Source organism: Leucopleurus acutus, assembly GCF_964270905.1.
Source record: "Leucopleurus acutus genome assembly, chromosome: 1".
In the NCBI taxonomy this organism is placed as follows: domain Eukaryota; kingdom Metazoa; phylum Chordata; class Mammalia; order Artiodactyla; family Delphinidae; genus Leucopleurus; species Leucopleurus acutus.
Window position 1 is genome coordinate 49,226,546 of NC_139142.1, and position 22,312 is coordinate 49,248,857.

Genomic DNA, 22,312 nt, shown 5'->3' on the forward strand with positions numbered 1-22,312 from the left:
TACCTTCAGTCCTAGCAAGCATGGAACTTGCAGACGATTACATTATTTCCAACTCACTGAAAGACATCTTAATAAAACTAAAAAGCCCTTTGATATAGCATTACTTCCTAAATTAGGTACGAATTCTGAATCTTGGCCTTCAAAACCCTTTACCGTGTTGCTTTAGGTTATATTTCCAGTCTTCTCTTTTACCATTCCTTTGAGTTACCTTATCTTCCAGCCAAACTAGGTAGTTTGCTGCTCTTCATCAAACTGTCCTCTTTTGCTCATGCTATTACGTGCTGTGTTATTATTTCTTTCTACCTCTTGAAAATCTACTTAACCTTGAGAGCTTATATCAAATGCTACCTCTTACATTCCTGAATTCTTCCAACCAAATGTGATTTTTCCCTCCTTTGAATCCCAGGTTACATTGTAACTATTTTTCCTATATGTTTTATTCTGACTTGTAGTATATGTTTTATATGTTTTATTCTGACTTGTAGTATACTTTTTTGTAGTTGTCATGAGCATGTCTAGAGTGGTTTTTCCTTAATGACAGGGGCTATGTCTTACCCAACTTTGTGTCCCCACGAGGCCTGCAGGGTACCTGACAGGTGTTAAACAAATACTTAAATTTAATTAACTATGTTAAGGCCCTGAGTTTGCCCGCAGAGACAAATGGTATCTCTGTGAAGGTCTAGTCAGTTTTAATAGAGTTGTTCAGAAACTAATAAAATTCAACCAAGTTAAAAAGGTAATCAAACCATGCCTGACTTAAAAATATCTTATTTAATGTGTTTTTGAATTGTTACTTTAAAACAAAAAATGGGAATACTGAGGAATGTCTTGTAGGAGAAAAGTAATTACTGCCCCATCACCTTTCCATGGCCTTGAGTTGAATAACATTGGGGTGGTTTTACTTTCCGGCTTTAGGTGCATCATTATGAAAAGCAGCTAGATGAAACCAAGGTTGCCTGTAAAAAGGAGCAGGAGAACGTGAAGCAAAAGTATGAGAATGAAGTGCACATCTTGGAAGAACAAATAAGTGACCTTAAAAATGAAATTGCAGAACTTCAGGGCCAGACAGTGGTACTCAAGGAGGTACAACACACGGCTATCTGCAGACATGAGGAGGAGAAAAAACAACTGGAAATGAAGTGGGATGAGGAAAAGGCTCACCTGCAGGAGGAGTTGAGGCTGGAGCATGAGATGGAGCTAAGGGCTAGGCTGCAGCAGGCGGAGGAAAGCTTTAATGAAGAGAGGGGAAAACTCATTCAAAATGGTGCCTGGACAGAAGAGAAGGTGAGAAGCTTGACTCAGGAACTAGAACAAGTTCACCAGGAGCAGCTGAAAAGCCTGGTGGAGAAGCATACTCTTGAGAAAGAGGAATTGCAAAAAGAGCTCTTGGAAAAACACCAAAGGGAACTACATGAGGGAAGGTAAGAAAATGGGGGAAATGGAGGAACCTGGGGCACCATTCCTTGGGGGCACCAGAAATCCCAGTCAATTAAGGAGACTTTGAAAAATCAGAAGACATAATAGCCCACTGACTGACTAGATTCTTTTTTAGTTTTTCAGATTGTTTTGCCGTTGTTTAGATATAAGCCTACCTTGGGGTATTGAAACTTTTTTTTAGAAAGAGGAAAGTATTTTTTGTATCAGGCATGTACTTTTTAAGGTTCCAGATGAGGATAAGATTATCACAAATGTGATTTCTTCCTAGTTCAGTCTTGCTGTTTTCTGGGAAAGGCCATTTATAAGCTAGATTCTGGGCAAAGTTACATTTCCTTCCGGAGTTATGAAACACCATTTTGTGCTTACTTTCCTCACGTGAAATCTCAGGTACTTTTCAGGGCTTCAGTGCTTCATACTTTAACCCGGTGCTACTTTATTAAATAAAAAGCAAAACATAATGAATTTGTTAATATGTGTGGTTTATATGACTATTTATCCACCAATGTCTACTTAAGTAAAATGGAAGAATTTTATGTATTTCCCAAATTAGGGTTTAGGCTAATATGCATTTGAACATTTAATGTGAAATATCAGCCTACGTTTTTGCTAAAAATCCATAAACAAATACGTCTGGGAGTAAACCAAAGAACTGGGTTTCTAAATTTTCCTTCTAAATGCAGAGAGAGGTAAGTAAGTCTTTTAAATTAATTATGGCTGCCAGCATTGGCTCTCAGAAATGAGATCCCTTCTCAGTATAACTGAATCACATAGGAATAAGTGGAGACCATGTTTAGAAAATATTTGAATTGTTTGCTTGGCTGCTTCTTCTATGCATGGGAAAATGTTTTTTGTTTGCTTCTGGAGTTGATGGCAGTTTCAGTAATGCTGTATGTTGACCACATTTAGGGAAAAAATGGAAACTGAGTGTAATAGAAGAACCTCTCAGATAGAAGCCCAGTTTCAGGCTGACTGTCAGAAAGTCGCTGAGAGATATGAAAATGCTCTGCGAAGCCTGGAGGGGCACTACCGCCAAGAGCTGAAGGAGGTCCTGGAACAACAGCGCGAGGAGAGATCCCAGTGGGAGTTTGAGAAGGATGAGCTCACCCAGGAGTGTGCAGAAGCCCAGGAGCAGCTTAAAGAGACTCTCCAGAGAGAGAAAGCGACTTCTCTGGTCCTGACCCAGGAGAGAGAGATGCTGGAGAAAACATACAAAGAACATTTGAATAGCATGGTTGTTGAGAGACAGCAGCTACTCAAAGACCTGGAAGATCTAAGAACTGTGTCGGAAAGTCAGCAAAGTCTGCTGTCCAGCCAGATACTTGAGCTGAAGAGCAGTCACGAAAGAGAACTGAAGGACCGTGAGCAGGTCCTGTGCCAAGCAGGCGCCTCGGAGCAGCTGGCCAGCCAGAGGCTTGAAAGGCTCGAAAGGGAACGTGACCAGGAGAGGCAGGAAATGATGTCCAAGCTTCTGGCCATGGAGAGTGTCTACAAAGCGACCTGTGAGAAAGCAGATCGAGAGAGGGCTGAGATGAGCACAGAAATCTCCAGGCTTCAGAACAAAATTAAGGAAATGGAGCAGGTGGGATCTCCTCCCTCCAGGCTTCAGAATGGCTGCCAGGCAATGGGAAGGGAGGAAGTGGAAGGAAGTGGAGCCATGTCCCTGCTCCAGCAAGGAGAGCAGCTGTTGGAAGAGAACGGAGATGTCCTCTTAAGCCTGCAAAGAGCTCATGAACGAGCAGTGAAGGAAAATGTGAAAATGGCAACTGAAATTTCTAGGTTGCAACAGAGGCTGCAAAAATTAGAGCCAGAGTCCGTAATGTCTTCTTGTTTAGATGAGCCAACTGCTGGGTTTTTTGGAAATTCCGTGGAACAAACAGAGCCATTTTTACTGCCAAACCGAATGAAACAAGTAGAAGGTGGAACCGTACAGCACGTCCTAAGTGACCTGCAAGGCGATGAGGTCCGGGATCTAGAAAGTACGGGGACAAGCTCTGGTCAGAGACAGGAGGTCAGAAGAGAGGAGTCTGAAGCATCAATAGAGAGTTTTTCTGAGCTTGAAAATAGTGAGGAGACCAGGACTGAAACCTGGGACCTAAAGAATCAGATTGGCCAGCTTCAGGAACAACTAATGATCTTACGTGCAGACTGTGATCGAGCTTCTGAAAAGAAACAGGACTTACTTTTTGATGTTTCTGTGCTAAAAAAGAAATTAAAGACGCTTGAAAGAATCCCTGAGCCTTCCGCCAAGTATAAATTGTTATATGAAGATGCTAGTAGAGAAAATGAGTGTCTTCAGGAAGAGCTGAGAGTGATGGAGACGCGGTACGACGAAGCACTAGAAAATAACAAAGAACTCACTTCAGAAATGTTCCGATTACAGGATGAGCTAAAGAAAGTTGAAGAAGTGACTGAAACATTCCTTAGCCTGGAAAAGAGTTATGACGAGGTCAAAAGAGAAAATGAGGAACTGCATGTTCTGGTTTTGAGACTTCAAGACAAGATGGAGAAGCTGCAAGAAAGAGCAGTGCTGCAGTATGACTGCTTCTCCTTATGGGAAGCCCATTTAGATAACCTGGAAGTCGGACCTGATGAAAAGATCCTTGAACTAAATCAGACGCCGGAAGAGTGTGTACCAAAGATTATGAATGTACACCATATTATAGAAGAACACTGTCAAGAAAACCAGTACCTAGAGCAGGAGAATACAGAGCTCTTAGAAAAAGTTAAAGCACATGAAATTGCCTGGCTACATGGAACACTCCAGACACATCAAGAAAAGCCTGGAGTACAGAACCAAGTAATACTGGAGGAAAACACCGCTCTCCTCAGCCTTCAGGACAAACATTTTCAGCGCCAGGCCACAATCACAGAGTTAGAACGGGAGAAAAAGAAGCTGCAGGAGCTGACTAGAAAGTTGAGGGAAAGAGTCACTGCTTTAGTTAAGCAAAAAGATGTACCTTCTCAAGGAGAAAAGGAGGAAGAGCTGAAGGCAATGATGCATGACTTGCAAATCACGTGCAGTGAGATGCAGCAAAAAGTTGAGCTTCTGAGGTAATGTATGTACCTTCTACACTTCACGGAATCCCACAGAGCACCTCACCAAATCTAACTTGGCTGCTTGCTGTGCCTAGAGAAACTAACCTGTTAGTCTTCAAGAAGAGAGCAGTACTTTAGACTTCCTTCTGCTTCTGTGTCGTATTAACAAGTAGAATAACCCTGCCTAGGAGGCACTGCTTCCTCTATAGGACATAAATGTCGTTCATTTAGGGTGTGAAAGTTCATGACGGAGAGTGTTAGTTGTTTAACCATGTGCATCATCAATGTATGTCAAGTCTTTAACTCTTCTGTAGCCCTTCATTTGGATGGATAGTTTTGGTGGGGTTTTTTTGGCTAAATGTTGGTTATTTTCTTCATTTTGATGAAACAAGTTATATGAGAATGAATGCCTTTCGTGTATCATTAACTCACTTTGTAGATAAGGAGTCTCTTCTTACACTAATATAGAAAAAGTGTTGTGTCTCATGGCTTATAGTTTTTCACTTATATCACTTGAAGTGCAGGCTGATACTCTGTAAACATTGGAAATTTATCTTAGAACATATAATTTTTTGAGGAGCTATCAGATTCTAATAAACGTGCTTGAAGAACAAAGACAAAAATCATACTAATTTGAACCACTGCTCACTCAACTTTATAAAATATGATTGCAATAGCCTTCTAACAAATTTGGTTCCAAAAAAAACTTGTAAAATACTACATCATGTCTGAAATATCTTAAAGATACGAAAAAACAAAATAATTCTCGGCGTAGTTTTTCCTCGTTTTACTTCAGACCATATTTAGTTCTAAAAATCATAATGAGATGAAAGAAATCACAAAGTAAACATTAGTGTACATATTTTGACATGGCCCTTTCATTTATGTAGTGAATCTCCTTTCTCTAGGTACCCTGGGGTTTAAAACTGAAGCTCATACAGCTTAGTAATATGGCTTTTGTCTTTTAGGAGCAGGCAGGACTTCAGACTGAAATAAATAATTTGCTCAAAGCATATGCTTGCCACTGAGAAAGTCAGCAACCAGGATGGGCATGGAGTCTCCTTTCTGTCTCCATGCTCAGGTGTTTCAGTCACACTTCCCTAATGTCTTTTAGTGAAATTCTTACATCCCAAAAGAAATGAGTCAATATGTCGTAGCTTGACTTCCAAGCACCAAGAGACTACTAATTTAGGCTTTTCTTTTTAACTGGCATGGAATACGTGTTTAATTGGAAGTTACTATAAAGTATTTTCCAAAGATGCCAGATGACTGCCTTGTTATAACTATTTTTTTAAAATCTCTGTACTTCAGATATGAATCTGAGAAGCTTCAAGAGGAGAATTCTATTTTGAGAAATGAAATTACTACTTTAAATGAAGAAGACAGCATTTCTAACCTGAAATTAGGGAAATTAAATGGATCTCAGGAAGAAATGTGGTAAGACATATATTTAAATGTTCTTAAGGCATTTTTGTGAGGACTAAAGCTATTTTACTTCAACTGTTAAAGCCCAACTCTTAAGTTATATTTTCATTGTCCCTTTAGGCAAAAAATAGAAACCGTAAAACAGGAAAAAGCTGCAGTTCAGAAGATGGTTGAAAATTTAAAGAAACAGGTAAGGAGAGAATATTTCCCAATGTTTCCTGATTCTAAAATTTTCTTTTTTTAAATTTGAAATTTAACAGCACATGCTACTGGAAACATAGCTAATAATGGTAAGGTTGTAAATCCTGAGTTTCAAAATGGAAACTCACCTCATGCTAATTCTAAACTAGGTTTCTGTTTTTTGTGAATATAATAATATATATATTATTTCTAGACTCTGGTGCTGAATACTAGCTTTATAATCAGTGGGAGTGGGGAGGTGATAACCTCTAAAACCGAACCTGTGAAATACTAGCTCTATGTTGGTTTGGTTTGGTTTTGTTTTGTTTTGTTTTTAATTAGATTCAGTTGTGCTCTTTGTAGCAGATGGCTTTTTTTTTTTTAATATTTATTTATTTTGGCCGCACCAGGTCTTAGTTGCAGCACACGGGATCTTTGTTGCAGCATGCAGACTCCTTAGTTGCAGCATGCATGCATCTAGTTCCCCGACCAGGGATCGAACCAGGGCCCCCTGTATTGGGAGTGCACAGTCTTATCCGCTGGACCACCAGGGAGGTCCCCACATGTGGTTTTGATTCATGTTAGCTCCTTCCTCTTTCCTCACCACAATTAAAAGCAGAAAGTTAAGAACAGCATTTTACAGATATAGAATACTAGTTAATCTGTGTATATTTTCACAGAATTATGATTTATTTAGATAGCTCGTGCCGTTCGGTGCCCAATTTATATAATCTCAACAATATGCAATTGTGTGGGGAAAAGCCATTTGAGAATCTATCTGAAACAGTCAAAGGCAAGGACATCCTGGGAAAAGACTATTTTTAGCACTTGAAATAGACAAGGTGTTAATGTCCAAAATATATTCTGTACTGTTACAAACAAATTGCAAAATGGAGTAGAAAAGTGAATAATTTATATGATTGGTCAAGTCAGAAAAAAAGAAGAGAACATATAAAAGGATGGTTAGCCTCATTAGTAATTAGGGAAGGGCAAATTAAATGAGTTTCTTTTTTTCACCTGTCAGATTAGCAAAAATTAAAGATTGATCTGGTCTAGTATTAAAAAGGGACTGAGGAAACAAATATACTCATACATTGTTGATAGGACTATAAATTGGTAGTCTGTGAGGAAGACATTGTAGGGATATCGATCAAAACAGTAATGTATATGCACGCCTTCTAACCCAGCAGACCTACTTCCAAAAATAAGATCCTGAATACAAAATGCTACCATGTGTAAATGAATTTTCCAAAAGATTGTTTTGTTTCTTCATAATTAAAAGAAAAAATGATAATAAACCTATATGTCTATCAGTGTGGGAATGGATAAATACAGTATGGAATGTCTTGATACATGGAATACCCTATAGCAGGGGTCCCCAACCCCTGGGCCGTAGACCACTACCGGTCCGCAGCCTGTTAGGAACCGGGCACACAGCAGGAGGTGAGCGGCGGTTGGTCGAGAGTGAAGCTTCATCTGCCGCCCCCCATCACTTGCGTTACCGCCTGAACCATCCCCCTCCCCTGACCCCACCCACCCCCCACCCCTCCCCAGCCCAGGTCCGTGAAAAAATTGTCTTCCATGAAACTGGTCCCTGGTGCCAAAAAGGTTGGCGACCGCTGCCCTATAGCCACTAAAAATATAGCATGTGGTGGTTTCTGAACGCACCGATTTGGAAAGGTAAGAGTCTGTAAGATATTATAAGTGGAAAAAGCATGTTCTAAAGAAGGAAAAAACTACACGTATATAGGTCTGTGTATGCATAGAAAACAATCTGTAGGGATACGTACCCAGCTGTGAACAGTGGCTACCCCTGTGGAATGGGATTGGACAGAGTGTCTGTCACTTCTTCATACACTTCTGAACTGATTGACTTTGTAATAATGAGTATGTATTTTTTCTGTTATTAAATGTGTGTGTGTGTATATAACTTTACATAGAGAAGGTAAAACAATTAGTCTCTAAATATATTTTTAGCAGAAGTAGGATAACTAGTTTTTAACACTTATTTCAATTTTAATTAGATTTCAGAATTAAAAACCAAAAACCAACAGTTGGATTTGGAAAATATGGAGCTTAGCCAAAAGAATTCTCAAAATCAGAAAGAACTGCAAGAAGTTAATCAACGTCTGGCAGAAATGCTAAGTCAGAAGGATAAAGAGCCAGGACACAGTACATGTGAGGAATGGGAACAAGAGAAGTCTAATCTAAAAGAAGAACTGGAACACTGTAAAGTGCAGGTATGGTCTACAGCCACTCTACAGCCTTTCTGGAGGAAATCCCAGTAAATTAAAGAAATGCTTGTATTTAATTTCTTATACATAAAGTCCCAATTATTAAAACAGTGTGGTGTTCGCACATGAATAGACAGATAAGTGGAAGAGAAAGTCTAGAATTAGACCCAAATACATATGGAACTTAGTATATAACAAAGGTAGCTTCTCAAATCACTGGGGTAAAGATGGAGTTTTTAATAAGTGGTGCCTAGATAACTGGGTAGACAACTGAAAATAAAATTAGATCCATATCTTATACCATACATAAGGGTAAATTCCAATTGGATTAGGAGTCTAAATATAAAAGGTAAAACATACAAGTACTAGTAGAAACTGGGCAAATTCATCTTTAGGCTTGGTGTAGAGAAAGGCTATGTAACTATGACTCATAAACTAGAGGCAAAAAAATGACCTGATTAAATTTTTTAAATTTTTGCATGACCAAGAAAATACCATAAACAAAGTCAAAAGACAGCTCACAAACTGGGAGAAAATATTTGCATCATATACCACCAAGAGTGGAGCTAATATCCCTACTATGTAAAGAACTCTTAAAAGTCAAAGGGCTTAGGAGCAAAATCTGATAGCCAAATAGGAAAAAATGCATGAACAAAAATTCACACACCAAAAAAAGAGATAAAAATGGCCCTCAAACCTTGAAAAAAATGTTCAAAATTACTCAGAATTAGAAATGCAAATAACGCTGATATCTCATTTCTCACCTATGTGATTGGCAACAATTTAAAAATATAACAACATATTCTGTTGCCAAGGGTTTGGGAAAACAGGCACTTTCATACATTGCTGGTGGAATATAAACTGATATTGTATTTATGGAAGGAAATTTGGCAAATCTAACAAAATTACATATGTACTTACCTTTTGTCCTAGCAGTCTGACTTCTAGGAATTTACCCTAAAGATATTCCTCTAAAAATATGAAAATTCACCGCAAAGCGTTGGTTATTCATTGCAGCATTGTTTGTAACTGCAAAATATTGGAAACAACCTAGATGCCCATACATCGGAGAGTTGTTGGATAAATGTGATGGGTATAGCCACACATGGAGTAGTATTATACAGCTATAAAAAAAGAAAAAGAAAGAATGGACAAATGAGAAAGATCTCTTCGTGTGAAATGATTTCCAGGACATACTGTTAGGTGAGAAAAGAAGAGCTCAATAGAGTATCTAAGATAGTATGTCTCCGTCCATGTAAGAAAGAAGGGGATATTAGGCAATACACATGTATTTGTGTAAAAGAAATACAGAAATTTATGTAAAAAAAATATGGGAATGATAAACCAGATAACTAAAGAGATGGTTACCTATAGAGGGCGAGTGGGAAAGGGATGGAAGAGAGGAATGGGAATGTGATAGAAGGAATGAGGAAGGGAGTGACACTGCTGAGAACATTTTCACATAGCTCTGATGCTTAGAACCATAGTAATGTTTTACATACTCTTCGCATACCCCCTCAAATAAACACACAATTAAAACCAATCCAGAAAACAAAGATGGGGGGGTACCAAAATGGAACACAAACACTAACAAATGAACCTAACTGTATTGTAAATGGATAACATAGCTACAGTGTGGAAGAAAATAAGTAATTTAGAAATTAGTCTCTTGACTGTATACAGTAGGGTTAAGACAAAAAGAAGTGTACATAAAGGCAATAATAATCTAGTGAGTAAATGTGTTTCTCATGGGGGTGTATGTTAGTAATTCTGGAACTACTCTGTGTATACTAGAATTGAACAGATAAGTAAACGTATTGTAGATAATAAGAACTGTGTTTCTCATTTTTGGAAAAGGAAGTTGCAAGTGGGGAAATTGAGAAGGCTAAAATGAACCCTCTGATATTGGATTGGAATTTGAGGTATTAGTATAAACTCGTATTTCTTAATATATAAACAGATAGATAGATATAGAGATGTAGATGTGTGTATATGGATCGAGTACCCAGATCTTGGTTTCTAAACACTATTCTCGTATAAGAGGAGCCCGGGCTACTTGGAAAAATGGTTGCTCCCAAGGCTGGGGCAGGGTCAATTCAAGATGAGCCTGGAACATCTCATGGTGTCAGAAAGAAAAAGGTGCTCCCCAAAAGATGGGGCATGTCAAAAGGACAGGGCACACCCTGAAGAAGCTCCTAATGGCCAAAGCTGGAATAATTTGATCAACAAAAGAAAACATAGCATAAAATAATTATAAAATGCAAAATAAAATAAATATCTATAGGTCCATACTGTTATTAAAAAATTGAATACATAAATAACGGGGGGAGAAACAACAGCTCTTCCTTACAAGAGAATTCCAATTAATAAATGTATGAAGAAGGAAATAGAAAGTCTTCATTAGGCAAACACCAGAGTAGTAATTGTTGTAGATAAAATCCACTGATGGACACTAAAATCAATAAGCAAAAGCTTAAGGAAAAACACTATTTGCATGGTCTCAAAGCATCTCCCCCCAGAGAAAGATAGTAACTTTACAGTGAAGAAATCTTCAAAAATGAACTTAGAAGTCATGTTCATGCCATTTTAGTGGAAAGTCTATTAAAAGATAGTTTTTGTTAGTTCCACTGAGTATAAGGACAAATGATATTAAACAGTGTGTCACTGAATTTGTACTAGTGTTTCCTTAATGCTGCCTTTTGTGAACTTACTAAGTTTCCCCAGGCTAAATGAGTATGTGTATTATATGACTTCTTAAATTTTTTCTTAGTCTTCCACTTTAGTGTCTTCTCTGGAGGCAGAACTTTCCGAAGTTAAACTACAAATTCATATTGTGGAACAGGAAAACCTCCTTCTCAAAGATGAACTGGAGAAAATGAAACAAGTAAGATCGTGTGTTGCTTAGGTGGGGACAGGAGGTATGGGGGGGCTCATAGAATAATATGCACCTGATGGTCTGACTTTTCTAGCCACCAAATGTCATTTTTACTGAGTCCTGTTAACTAGCTTATTAGTAAAGTTGAGGGCTTGCAGTACAAGTCTATTTATAAGGGCTCCTGTTGCTAATTCTCTAAATGTTGTTCTAGTTATGTAACTTACATGTTGTAGACTGACATTCTGTTACTAGAAATGAACCATAACCACTTCAGTTTAAGAAATTTGGGCTTCCCTGGTGGCGCAGTGGTTGAGAGCCCGCCTGCCAATGCAGGGGACACGGGTTCATGCCCGGGTCCGGGAAGATCCCACATGCCGCAGAGCGGCTGGGCCCGTGAGCCATGGCCGCTGAGCCTGCACGGCCTGTACTCCGCAACGGGAGAGGCCACAGCAGTGAGAGGCCCGCGTACAGCAGAAAAGAAAAAAAAGGAAATTTGTTGCTCTACCTTCTCCCGGCCAGGTGTTAAATAATACAAATTTGTCTAAAAAGATGGTGACTTTCTTACTCATAACTTTAATAACTATTCACCCAGATTTGTGAGACACAGGTGAAGCTGGTCCCTCATCATCCCTTTTTCTCATAGTGAGTTTGAGGCATCTATCTTGGGCAGAAGAGTAGATTCTAGAACATTATCAGGGATGCAGTCTCACCTATGAATTTGGCTTTAGGAAGCACATTTCAAAGTTTCAAACAAAGACCTAATTTTAAGTATAAAAGAGGGTTCACCTACAACAAAAAAAAAAAAAAAAAAAAAGAGGGTTCACCTTAATATATTCTGAACGTTGTCCAATTTTATTCTTTATTCTGAATTTTTCAATGAGCACGTGAATCCCTCAGTTTGAGCAATCCTGATTTACACTAGGAGAATTTAGTTTTTCCATTTTATTTATTTGCTTCACCAAAGGATTACTTTAATATTATGATATCCTTAGATTATAAAATTCTCTTATACCTATTCAGCCTATGAGCATAAAGGTGTCCTTCTCTGAATGCTGAGTCTGTACCACTGAGTGTGTTATGTTCATGTTGATTCCTTATTGACACCTGTAAGTCTTGGTTTCCTAATAGGATTATAAGACTCTCAGGGAATTTGTATCTCTTACAGTGCTTAATACAGTACTGGTACCCGGTAGGTGCTTTATAAGAACCTTTTCAAGCCAGATGCTGCTATGCAAAGTTTATCTGTTCTGCCATAGCAGAAGCTGTCTGTCCATATAAACATTCCAGAAGTTAAAAGGCTCTTCTGTGGTATATAAGTATTCCAGAGCTGTTATTACTAAATTCATCCTAATTAACTTGGGCATACTTTTCTCCTTTATCATTTTCTGTCTGTTGTTCAACCTTTCAGGTGATAATGGTGGATTCCAAATCCATAGCATGGGAAATGTATGCTTTGTGATTTTGCCAAGCTAGGGATCAGAAGAAAAGGAGCCAAGTTGGGAGTAAAATAGTATGATGAGGACATCATTTGGCACATTTTTATTGCATATTTTTTTGAAGCATTGATGTAAATAGTGAGATGGAAAAACAGTGAGCCCTTTTGCTTTTGGTGGGCAGTTGTTCAAGGCACCTGGACTCTTGGATCACAAGGGTTAAGGTGGTGTCAGCCCATTGTTGCTTCCACACAGCTTGGACCTAGAAAGCCTGTGCTGCTCTGTATGACATAATAATTTCTTGTTCACAAAACATTTTTATTTGTATTATCTGTTGCATTGAAAAGAAACACGAATAGCATCAGCAGTAGTCACATACCAGTCTGTAGACACCCAAAATGGTACCAGGCTTTGTGAGGGTCTGGGGATGGGGTAGTGAGCAAAGGAAAAAAGGCCTTTGTTAACCAATGCCCAGGTTCTTTACACTTTCCTTCATCCTTCTGACTTGTTTAGATTTGTAAATTATGCTGGATTTGTTGCCAGTTGAAGACAAGATTCAATCCTTAAAGTCCATTTTGTCATACTATTCCTAAAGCTAAATGTAAAAGAACTTCAGGTAAAAAGTTGAAAGATGGCCGTAAAATCATAATGACGATAAATAATGGAAAATTGAAAGCCAAGTGAAGTAGAGGGAAATTGAAAACATATGAACTATGGGAAGGGTTAAGAAGTGTAAGAAACAATCAGTCTCCTTAAAGCAGTGGTTGTGGGGAGGTGGAAATTGCTCCCCCCACCCCAAGACGTTTAGCAATGTCTGGGGACATTTTGGGGTTTCACACCCAGTGTATGGGGAGGCAGGCTGTGCTACTGGAATCTAATAGGTAACACCAGAGATGCTGCTAACCATCCTACAGTGCATAGGACAGTCTCCCACAGCAAGGAATTACCTGCCCCAAAATGTCAGTAGTGCTAAGGCTGATGATGAAAAGGAACAAAAAGTTTTCCGTTTGTCTTGATGCCATACAGTGCAGAGGAAGAAGCCGGTGTGTCCATACCAGCAACCTTTTTCTTAGCAAGTCAATTTAGGCATCTTCCAAAGGGAAGGGTATGCAGAACGTCCTGAAAAACACTGCTTGATTTATCTTTAAACTTGCCCTTGGGACTTCCCTGGTGGTCCAGCGATGAAAGACTTCGTGCTCCCAATGCAGGGGGCCCGGGTTCGATCCCTGGTCAGGGAACTAGATCCTACATGCCGCAGCTAAGACCCGGCACAGCCAAATAAATAAATAAATATTAAAAAAAAAAAAAACTTCCCCTTTTGTTGGTTGATACATTGTACTTGGTTGATGCCAATTCCATAGTCTTGATTGAAAAAGATTTTTTTCTAGTTAAAAAACATGGGGAAAATGTTTTGTGCTATATGTACACAAGTTAAATTCATGACAGGATGGCAGTATGTTATTTATTTTATCCTGAAGGTAAAACAGAAAGCTAGGACCATTACTTAATGTCTGGTTGATTTTGTCTAAGCAGACATTTCGGCAGTCAGTTGAAGAATAGAGAGAAGCCAGCAGGGAACATTTTGTTAAAGTTAATTATAGTCCCCTAGAGTTTATATGTCCTGGGAAATATCTACAGATAGGGAAACAGCAGCAGCCATGAAAATGTCCTGTTTATAAATACATCTTTTTAAATACAACCATGAGACGTGATGGGTGGGCTTGTTTATCTCTTACAGCTGCACAGATGTCCCAATCTCTCTGACTTCCAGCAAAAAATTTCTAGTATTCTAAGCCACAATGAAAAACTGCTGAAAGAAAAGGAAGCTCTAAGTGAAGAATTAAATAGCTGTGTTGATAAGGTAGTAAAAATAAGACTTTTTTACCATCATTGGACAGTGTGTACCATAATGAGCATTTCTCTAACGCCAGTGGCACGTGGGGGGCTACATGTTAGCCTAAAAGTCTCCTAGAACAGCATTTTGTGACCTTACAGCTCCTGAAGCCATGATTTTTTTTCTTTTATTGAAGTATAGTTGATTTACAATATTGTGTTAGTTTCAGGTGCATAGCAGTGATTCGGTTATACGTGTATGTGTGTGTATGTACTGCTTTTTTCCCATTCTTTTCCATTATAGATTATTACAAGATATGGAATATAATTTCCTGTGCTATACAGTCAATGCTTGTTGTTTATTTTAGATATGGTAGTGTATATCTGTTAATCGCATACTCCTAATTTATCCCTCCCTCCTCCTCCTCTTTTGGTAACCATAAGTGTGTTTTCTATGTCTGTGAGTCTGTTTCTGTTTTGTAAATAGCTCATTTGTACCATTTGTTACATTCCAGATATAAGTGATATCATGTAATATTTGTCTTTCTCTGTCTAACTGACTTCTCTTAGTATGATAACCTCTAGGTCCACATTATTTCATTCTTTTTTATGGCTGAGTAATATTCCATCGTAGGAAGGAACACTTAGGTTCCTTCCATGTCTTGGCTGTTGTAAATAGTGCCGCTATTAACATTGGGGTGCATATATCTTTTTTAATTAGAGTTTTTGTCTTTTCTGGATATATGCCCAGAAGTGGGATTGCAGGATCATATGGTAACTCTATTTGTAGTTTTTTAAGGAACCTCCATACTGTTCTCCATAGTGTCTGCACCAATTTACATTCTCACCACAGTGAAGGAGGGTTCTCTTTTCTCCACACCCTCTCCAGCATTTATTTGTAGACTTTTTGATGGTGGCCATTCTGACTGGTATGAGGTAATCCCTCACTGTAGTTTTGACTTGCATTTCTCTAATTATTAACAATATTGAGCATCTTTTCATGTGCCTGTTGGCCATCTGTATGTCTTCTTTGAAGAAATGTTTGTTGAGGTTTTCTGCCCATTTCTTGATTTGGTTGTTTAGTGTTTTTGTTTTTTTGTTTTGTTTTGATATTTAGTTGTATGAGTTGTTTGTATATTTTGAAAATTAATCCCTTGTTGGTCACATCGTTTCTGCATGTTTTCTCCCAGTCTTAAAGTTGTCCTTTTGTTTTGTTGATGGTTTCCCTTGCTGTGCAAAAGCTTTTAAGTTTAATTAGGTCCCATTTGTTTATTTTTGCTTTTATTTCTTTTGCCTTGGGAGACTGACCTAAGAAAATATTGCTACGATTTATGTCAGAGAATGTTTTGCCTATTTTCTCTTCTAGGAGTTTTATGGTGTCTTATATGTACGTCTTTAAGCCATTTTGGGTTTATTTTTGTGTATGGTGTGAGGGAGTATTCTAACTTCATTGTTTTACATGTAGCTGTCCAGCTTTCCCAATGCTGCTTATTGAAACACTCTTTTTTCTCCATTATATATTCTTGCCTCCTTTGTCCAAGATTAAATGACTGTAGGCGTGTGGGTTTATTTCTGGACTCTCTGTTCTGTTACATTGATCCATATGTCTGTTTTTTGTGCCATTACCATACTGTTTTCATTACTGTAGCTTTGTAGTATTGTCTGAAGTCTGGAAGGGTTATGCCTCTAGCTTTGTTCATTTTTCTCAAGGTCGCTTTGGCAATTTTGGGTCTTTTGTGGTTCTATATAAATTTTAGGATGATTTGTTCCCGTTCTGTGAAAAATGTCATTTGATAGGGATCACATTAAATCTGTAGATTGCTGAAGCCATGATTTTAACAGGAGTCTAGATTAGTTGTTTAATAAATATTAAGTACGGTAATATAAAGTTTGTCTTATTTTAATAAGTAACTATGCTACTTAATATATATTATTTAAATACATCACTATTCTACTTATATATAATATAAATATTATGTATTTAATAATCTGAAATCCATTACATGGACACTTTTTTTTCTACTGTATTTTCCCTAGCAAATCCAAAAACACTGCCTTTGTGCCACCTGCCTTAATAGGCATTCCATATTTTCCTATTATGGCACACTCTTGGGATTTCTAATTGCCTTCCAGCCCACCACGTCTCACCCAAAAACGTGAGGCAATGAGAAGGAAAAATTGAAATCCCCAAAGAGAAGAGACTCCTCAAAATTAAAGGTACAAAGGGAGTCAAGGAAATGTCTCTCTTTTACCTTGTCTTGACCCCCTTTGTAGAGAGATGGCACTCGGTCTTTTCAGTATAAGTGAAGGCATGTGACATGAAGCTAGACATGTTTGTAGAAATGCTGTTACCTCTTTTCTTTTCCTGAATCAGTTGGCAAAATCAAGTCTTTTAGAGCACAGAATTGCTACTATGAAGCAAGAACAGAAGTCTTGGGAACACCAGAGCGAAAGCTTGAAATCACAGCTAGTGGCGTCACAGGAAAAGGTATGTGGACAATTCTTATTTCATCTGCACAGTTAATATTTTCCTATATCTCCCAACAGAACTCCAAGTGGAAAGAATGTTCCAGGTGGTTGTGGTCTAAGAGGGCTCAGAATGATTCAATTTAACTAATATTTGACACCTTACAGTATAGTAAAATAATTTGAACAGTGTTTCTCCCAAAGTTCATTATTATGAAATAATCATAAGATTATCTCATCATTATGAGATTATTTATTTGTGAAAGCTTGAGAATAGTGTGTAAAAATGACTGCTTATTTCTAATTTAGAATTAGGATTTCTAAGGCAGGTTCATGCCCTATTTATAGTTAAAGCTCTCTATTAACATTCTGTTTACCAATTTAAATTTTTTAAAATTGAAATATATATGAGCTGTTAGCATGGAGTAGGGTTCTACAAAGTATGTTTTTATTTTCATCTAAGAGGTCCTTTACAAACCAACATCACAGTCTAAAACGTAATTTCTACAAAGTTCAGTAAAATCATCTGTCGTGATGCCTGTTGGTATTCCTTGGTTCTGTAAGATATCACTTGGTAATATACCAGATGACTATACCAGCAATACCTTGCTCTAGGCGTAGTTCATTATTGTCCTAAATATAACTTAACATCCTGTAAAGATACATAATATCCTAGATTTGCACTGAGCAACTGAAAAGACCTGGATATAGTAAGTAGAAGCAGAAGGGACCTTGGAGTTCTCTTGTCTTAGCTCATTCATACATGGACATGCTATAGGTGAGACCATGAGGATTTGTCGCAGTGTATGACTGTTCTCCTGATGCAGGTTCAGAATTTAGAAGACACCCTGCAGAATGTAAACCTGCAAATGTCCCGAATTAAATCTGATCTACGAGTGACTCAGCAGGAAAAGGAGGCTTTAAAACAAGAGGTGATGTCTCTACACAAGCAACTTCAGAATGCTGGTGACGAGGTGATTGCTTTTCTTCTTTATTGAGATCTAACTTTATACAGTAAAGTGCATAAATTTTAACTCTATAACTTGATTGTTTTTATACACATATATGTATGTATATGTAAATATACACAGTTATAGGTAAAATATATATGTACGTTTGTCTTTGTGTAACCACCACCTAGCTCAAAATAAAGAACATTTCCAGCACCCAGGAGGCTCTCTTGTGTCCCCTTCAGTTGATAACCTCAAGGGAACCACCATAGGTTAGGGATGCTTGTTTCTGAACCTCACATAAATGGAACTATAGTGACAAGGTAATTGTGCAAGTCAGAAGACCATGGCTGAGTTGTTTTGTAGTAATAAAAACATTTTGATGTTGTAGAAAGTAAGTCTCGTTTTAATATATCACAATGCTGTTTCACCTATGTGCAAATAAATTAAGAACAATGTATGTATGTCAGTCTTGGGTAGATGTTAAGACTTTGTCCTACCATAAAAGTAGGCACTAAATTCAGCTACTTTATCTCTTGGTGATACTTTTTTTTAAACTGTGTTTTTTTTAAAAAAAAAACATAATAGTTGCTTCCATTTTTAAAAAATTACTTCTGGGCTGAAAATTTTTTCAAAATGAGATTGTACCTTTTTTTTTTTTTTCCTTTTCATGTTTTGGCTTAAAAGGCAAAAACGTGAAAAAGAAAAAACCCTAACCCTAACCCTTTTTTTACCTTTAAAAAAAATTTTTTTAAAGCATTTTTCAGGATCCAAAAAAATCACCGTGGTAGCTTAAAGCATATTCCTGAGTTCAGGCCTCAATTATGTGGATGATACGTGCTTTGGATTCTAAAAAAGGATATGATTGCATATGTGAAAATGAAAGTAGAGTTTAGCAAGGGAAATCTTTCAAGTTAGCAGTGCGTTTCAGAGTTCTCTGTGTTCTCTGTTAACCAAAAGAATAGTTATTTGGGTTCAAAGCATAACTTCATAAGAATGAGGTAATTTTTAAGGTCCCCAATCTCTATGCGCTTGGGTCCTATACGGAACTGGGACTTGCCCTACAATCATCTTTGCTATTAGATTTGACGGGACTATTTTGCCAAAGATCATTTTAAACAGAGAGTTTCCAAACCTTTTTTTTTAAAATCAACATTCAAGAATATTGTTTTACTTATATCTAGATATACATGTGCTCACTCTCATTAGAAGATGCTCAAAAAAGAAATCAGCTTGTTTTTAAGGCTTAACTCTACAATTCTCTCTTAAGAACTGGGCCCCAGAAATAGGCACCCATCCATCAGGATTCCATAACCAACAGCAAAGGCTGTCCTGGGACAAGTTGGATCACCTGATGAATGAGGAACAACAGCTGCTTTGGCAAGAGAATGAGAAACTCCAAACTGTGGTACAGAACACCAAAGCAGAACTCATACACTCCCGGGAGAAGGTAACTTGAAAAGTTGTACATGGTGGCATATGTTTGTAAATGAATGTTTGATACAGTGACTCTAGGGTATGGATTTGAGTATTCTGGTGTGGCAGACTTATTTTAAGAATGTATAATTTATCATTTACTTGCAATATAATTTTATCATGCTGTGTTTATATAATATTTTTCATTTTGTATAAGCAGTTCTATATTAAAATCTGTGATCTTATGAATGGAAATTATGTTAACCATATATTCCTCATTCAAATAGGCTATCCGCCAAGACTGGTAGTATAAAAATGGCAAAACTAAACTCAGTTCTTGTTGGTCTAACTTCTTGTAAGAGAAAAGGTGCCCCTTTTAAAAGACAGCATTTCAAGGCTAGAATGGTCTTTAAAGATCATCTTTTTCATCACTAAGCTGATGTTTAAATTCTTTACCTCTGCTAAGTAGTTGACCAACTATGTTTAACCTATGCTTAAATACCTCTTTTGAGGAGGAACTCTCTTAGGAGTCACAGATATTCATTTAGAACACCTACCACGTGCCAGAAACTCTGCTATCACTGAAGTTGCAGTGTTGAACAGACTAAACATGGTTGCTGTCCTCGTGGAACTTAGTTGATGTAAATGCATTGTTTCAGGTGTGAACAGTCCAATACAAAGTCAATGGGACTGTCACCCCCTTCACTCCTAAAAGTTATGCTCATGTCAGAGCAAAGGTGCCTACAGACTATGTTTTTTTGGCAGCCACGTCACACTATTGACTCCCAGTTGTTTGGCTGAGCCAGAAGTCCCTTTGTCCTTCTCTGATCCTCAGTGTTGCATCAGACTAAAAATAGATTTACCTAGAAAGGATCTTTTGAAATCCAAAAATGTAATAAGCTTCAAGAATTGGCAGACTTGACTGGAAAAAGTTTTCTTAATACAACAAAACCCAAGCACTGAATACAAACTTTCCTTATGTTCGCTTTTTGTTTTTCCTGGCTGGGTGGTTATATTAGCATTTCTTCCTCTTATACTGGTTCTTGTTAGGTCCGTCAACTGGAATCCAACCTTCTTCCTCCTAAGCTCCAAAAACATCTAAACTCATCAGGTACTGTGAAGCCCACAGAGCAGGAAAAGTTGAGCTTAAAGAGAGAGTGTGAACAGTTTCAAAAGGAACGATCTCCTGCTAATAGGAAGGTGAGTTTTTGAGAGTTAATACCAAGTGGCTGTGTTCTGACTATGATAAATCCCTAAGTGTATGTTTCTTCCCCTGCATGCTTCCAGGAAATGATTACAATGGCATATTTTGGTTCTTCCTTATATCTGTGCTTTTGTAATCTTGTCAAAACAGTATCATAGTTCTTTTTGATTGAGTGACCGCTAGAAAGGAGCAATTTAAGTTTTTATAAAGAAGATGGTTAATTATCTTCATTAGTATCATAAGCTTCTATAAGTTAGTAAAACATATATAGCCTGAATATTAGGAACATCTTAATATGGTCTGTATTAGTTAACTATTGCTGTGTAATAAAACAACAAACATTTATTGTCTCAGTTTCTGTGGGTCAGGGATTTGGAAGCAACTTAGCTGAGTGGTTTTGGCTTAGGGTCTTTCCTGAGACTGCAGTCCAGATATCAGCTGAGACTGCATTTATCTGAAGGCTTCACTGGTACTAGAGAATCCGTTCCAGATGTATTCATATAACTGTTAGGAGGAGGCTTCTGTTCTTTGCTAGCTGATCGCCAGAGGCTCAGCTCCTCACCACCTGGGCCTTTTCTCAGGCTGTGGCAGTGAATGATCCAAGAGAGAGAGGCCCCAAAAGACCAAGATGGAGGCTGTAGTATGTTTTATTTGCTAATCCCAGAAGTCACACACAATCATTTCTGCTGTATTCTATTGGTCACACAGACTAATCCTGGTGTAGTGGGGAGGGGACAAGGCAAGGGTTTGAATACCAGAAGACAGGGATCACGGGGCACCCTCTTGGAGGCTGGCTACTACGTGGTTAAACCTCTGTAGCATGACTCAGTTTGTTTTCTATTCTTGGTTCCATGAAGTTAAGAGTTCTAGGCCAGTGTTAGCGTGGGAGTTCTTGTTGTTACTTGTTTTCCTTTCTTTTTCTAAACTAAACTCAGAGTTTTCACTACAGGCACACCTTGGAGATATTCTGGGTTCAGTTCCAGACCACCACAATAAAGTGAGTCACACAAATTTTTTGGTTTCCCAGTGCCTATAAAATTGTTTCCACTATACTGTAGTCTGTTAAGTGTGCAATAGCATTATGTCTAAAAAAACAATGTACATATTTTAATTTAAAAATATTTATTGCTAAAAATGCTAATAACCATCGTCTTCAGCAAGTTGTAGTAGTAACATTGAAGATCACTAATCACAGATGACCATAACAAATATAATAATAAAAAAGGTTGAAATATTGTGAGAATTATGAAAATGTGACAGAGACACAAAGTGAGCAAATGCTATTGGAAAAATGGCACCAATAGACTTGCTCGACACAGGGTTACCACAGACCTTCAATTTGTAAAAAACTCCGTATCTGTGAAGCACAATAAAAGCGAAGTGCAATAAAACAAGGTATGCCTGTATTACCTTCCTCTTCTGAAAATTATGGTTTGTTTAAAAATCTGGAAAGAATGATGAACAGTCATTTCCTTTTGTTATAAATATTTCAAAAAAATTTTTTTCAGTTTGTGAAAGTTACGACCATTGGCAGTAAGGAGACTGGTTGTGCTCTAAAGCTGAAATGTCATTTAAGTTTAGGTACATTCAAGTAGACTTTTCAGAAAGACATTGGGTTTCATCTAGCTGCTTACCAAAGGAAAAGTCTAATGATAGGTTTTAAAATAACAGTGAATTTAAATGTACTTAGAAAGATTACCCTTAATTCCATTTAACAATTCTTGCTACCCTCCTCAGTTTTTTTTTTTTTTTTTTTTTTTTGCGGTACGAGGGCCTCTCACTGTTGTGGCCTCTCCCGTTGCGGAGCACAGGCTCCAGACACG

General features: G+C 37.7%; 1 protein-coding gene across 3 annotated transcripts in view; it reads left to right on the forward strand.

Moving 5' to 3' along the window:
• Positions 1-22,312, forward strand: part of NIN (ninein) — a gene marked incomplete at its 3' end in the record, with an annotated part of 107,049 nt that overhangs the window by 69,794 nt on the left and 14,943 nt on the right. Inside the window, exons 17-28 of one of the 3 annotated variants that reach the window (XM_082865625.1) lie at positions 916-1,421; positions 2,344-4,488; positions 5,785-5,910; positions 6,019-6,088; positions 8,103-8,318; positions 11,083-11,196; positions 14,359-14,481; positions 16,828-16,941; positions 17,747-17,893; positions 19,140-19,319; positions 20,336-20,485; positions 21,439-21,486. In XM_082865625.1, coding sequence (XP_082721751.1) covers positions 916-1,421; positions 2,344-4,488; positions 5,785-5,910; positions 6,019-6,088; positions 8,103-8,318; positions 11,083-11,196; positions 14,359-14,481; positions 16,828-16,941; positions 17,747-17,893; positions 19,140-19,319; positions 20,336-20,485; positions 21,439-21,486 — 3,939 coding nt within the window. The remainder of the gene's footprint in view (positions 1-915; positions 1,422-2,343; positions 4,489-5,784; positions 5,911-6,018; positions 6,089-8,102; positions 8,319-11,082; positions 11,197-14,358; positions 14,482-16,827; positions 16,942-17,746; positions 17,894-19,139; positions 19,320-20,335; positions 20,486-21,438; positions 21,487-22,312) is intronic. The other 2 variants (XM_082865627.1, XM_082865626.1) reach the window with 2 other exon arrangements.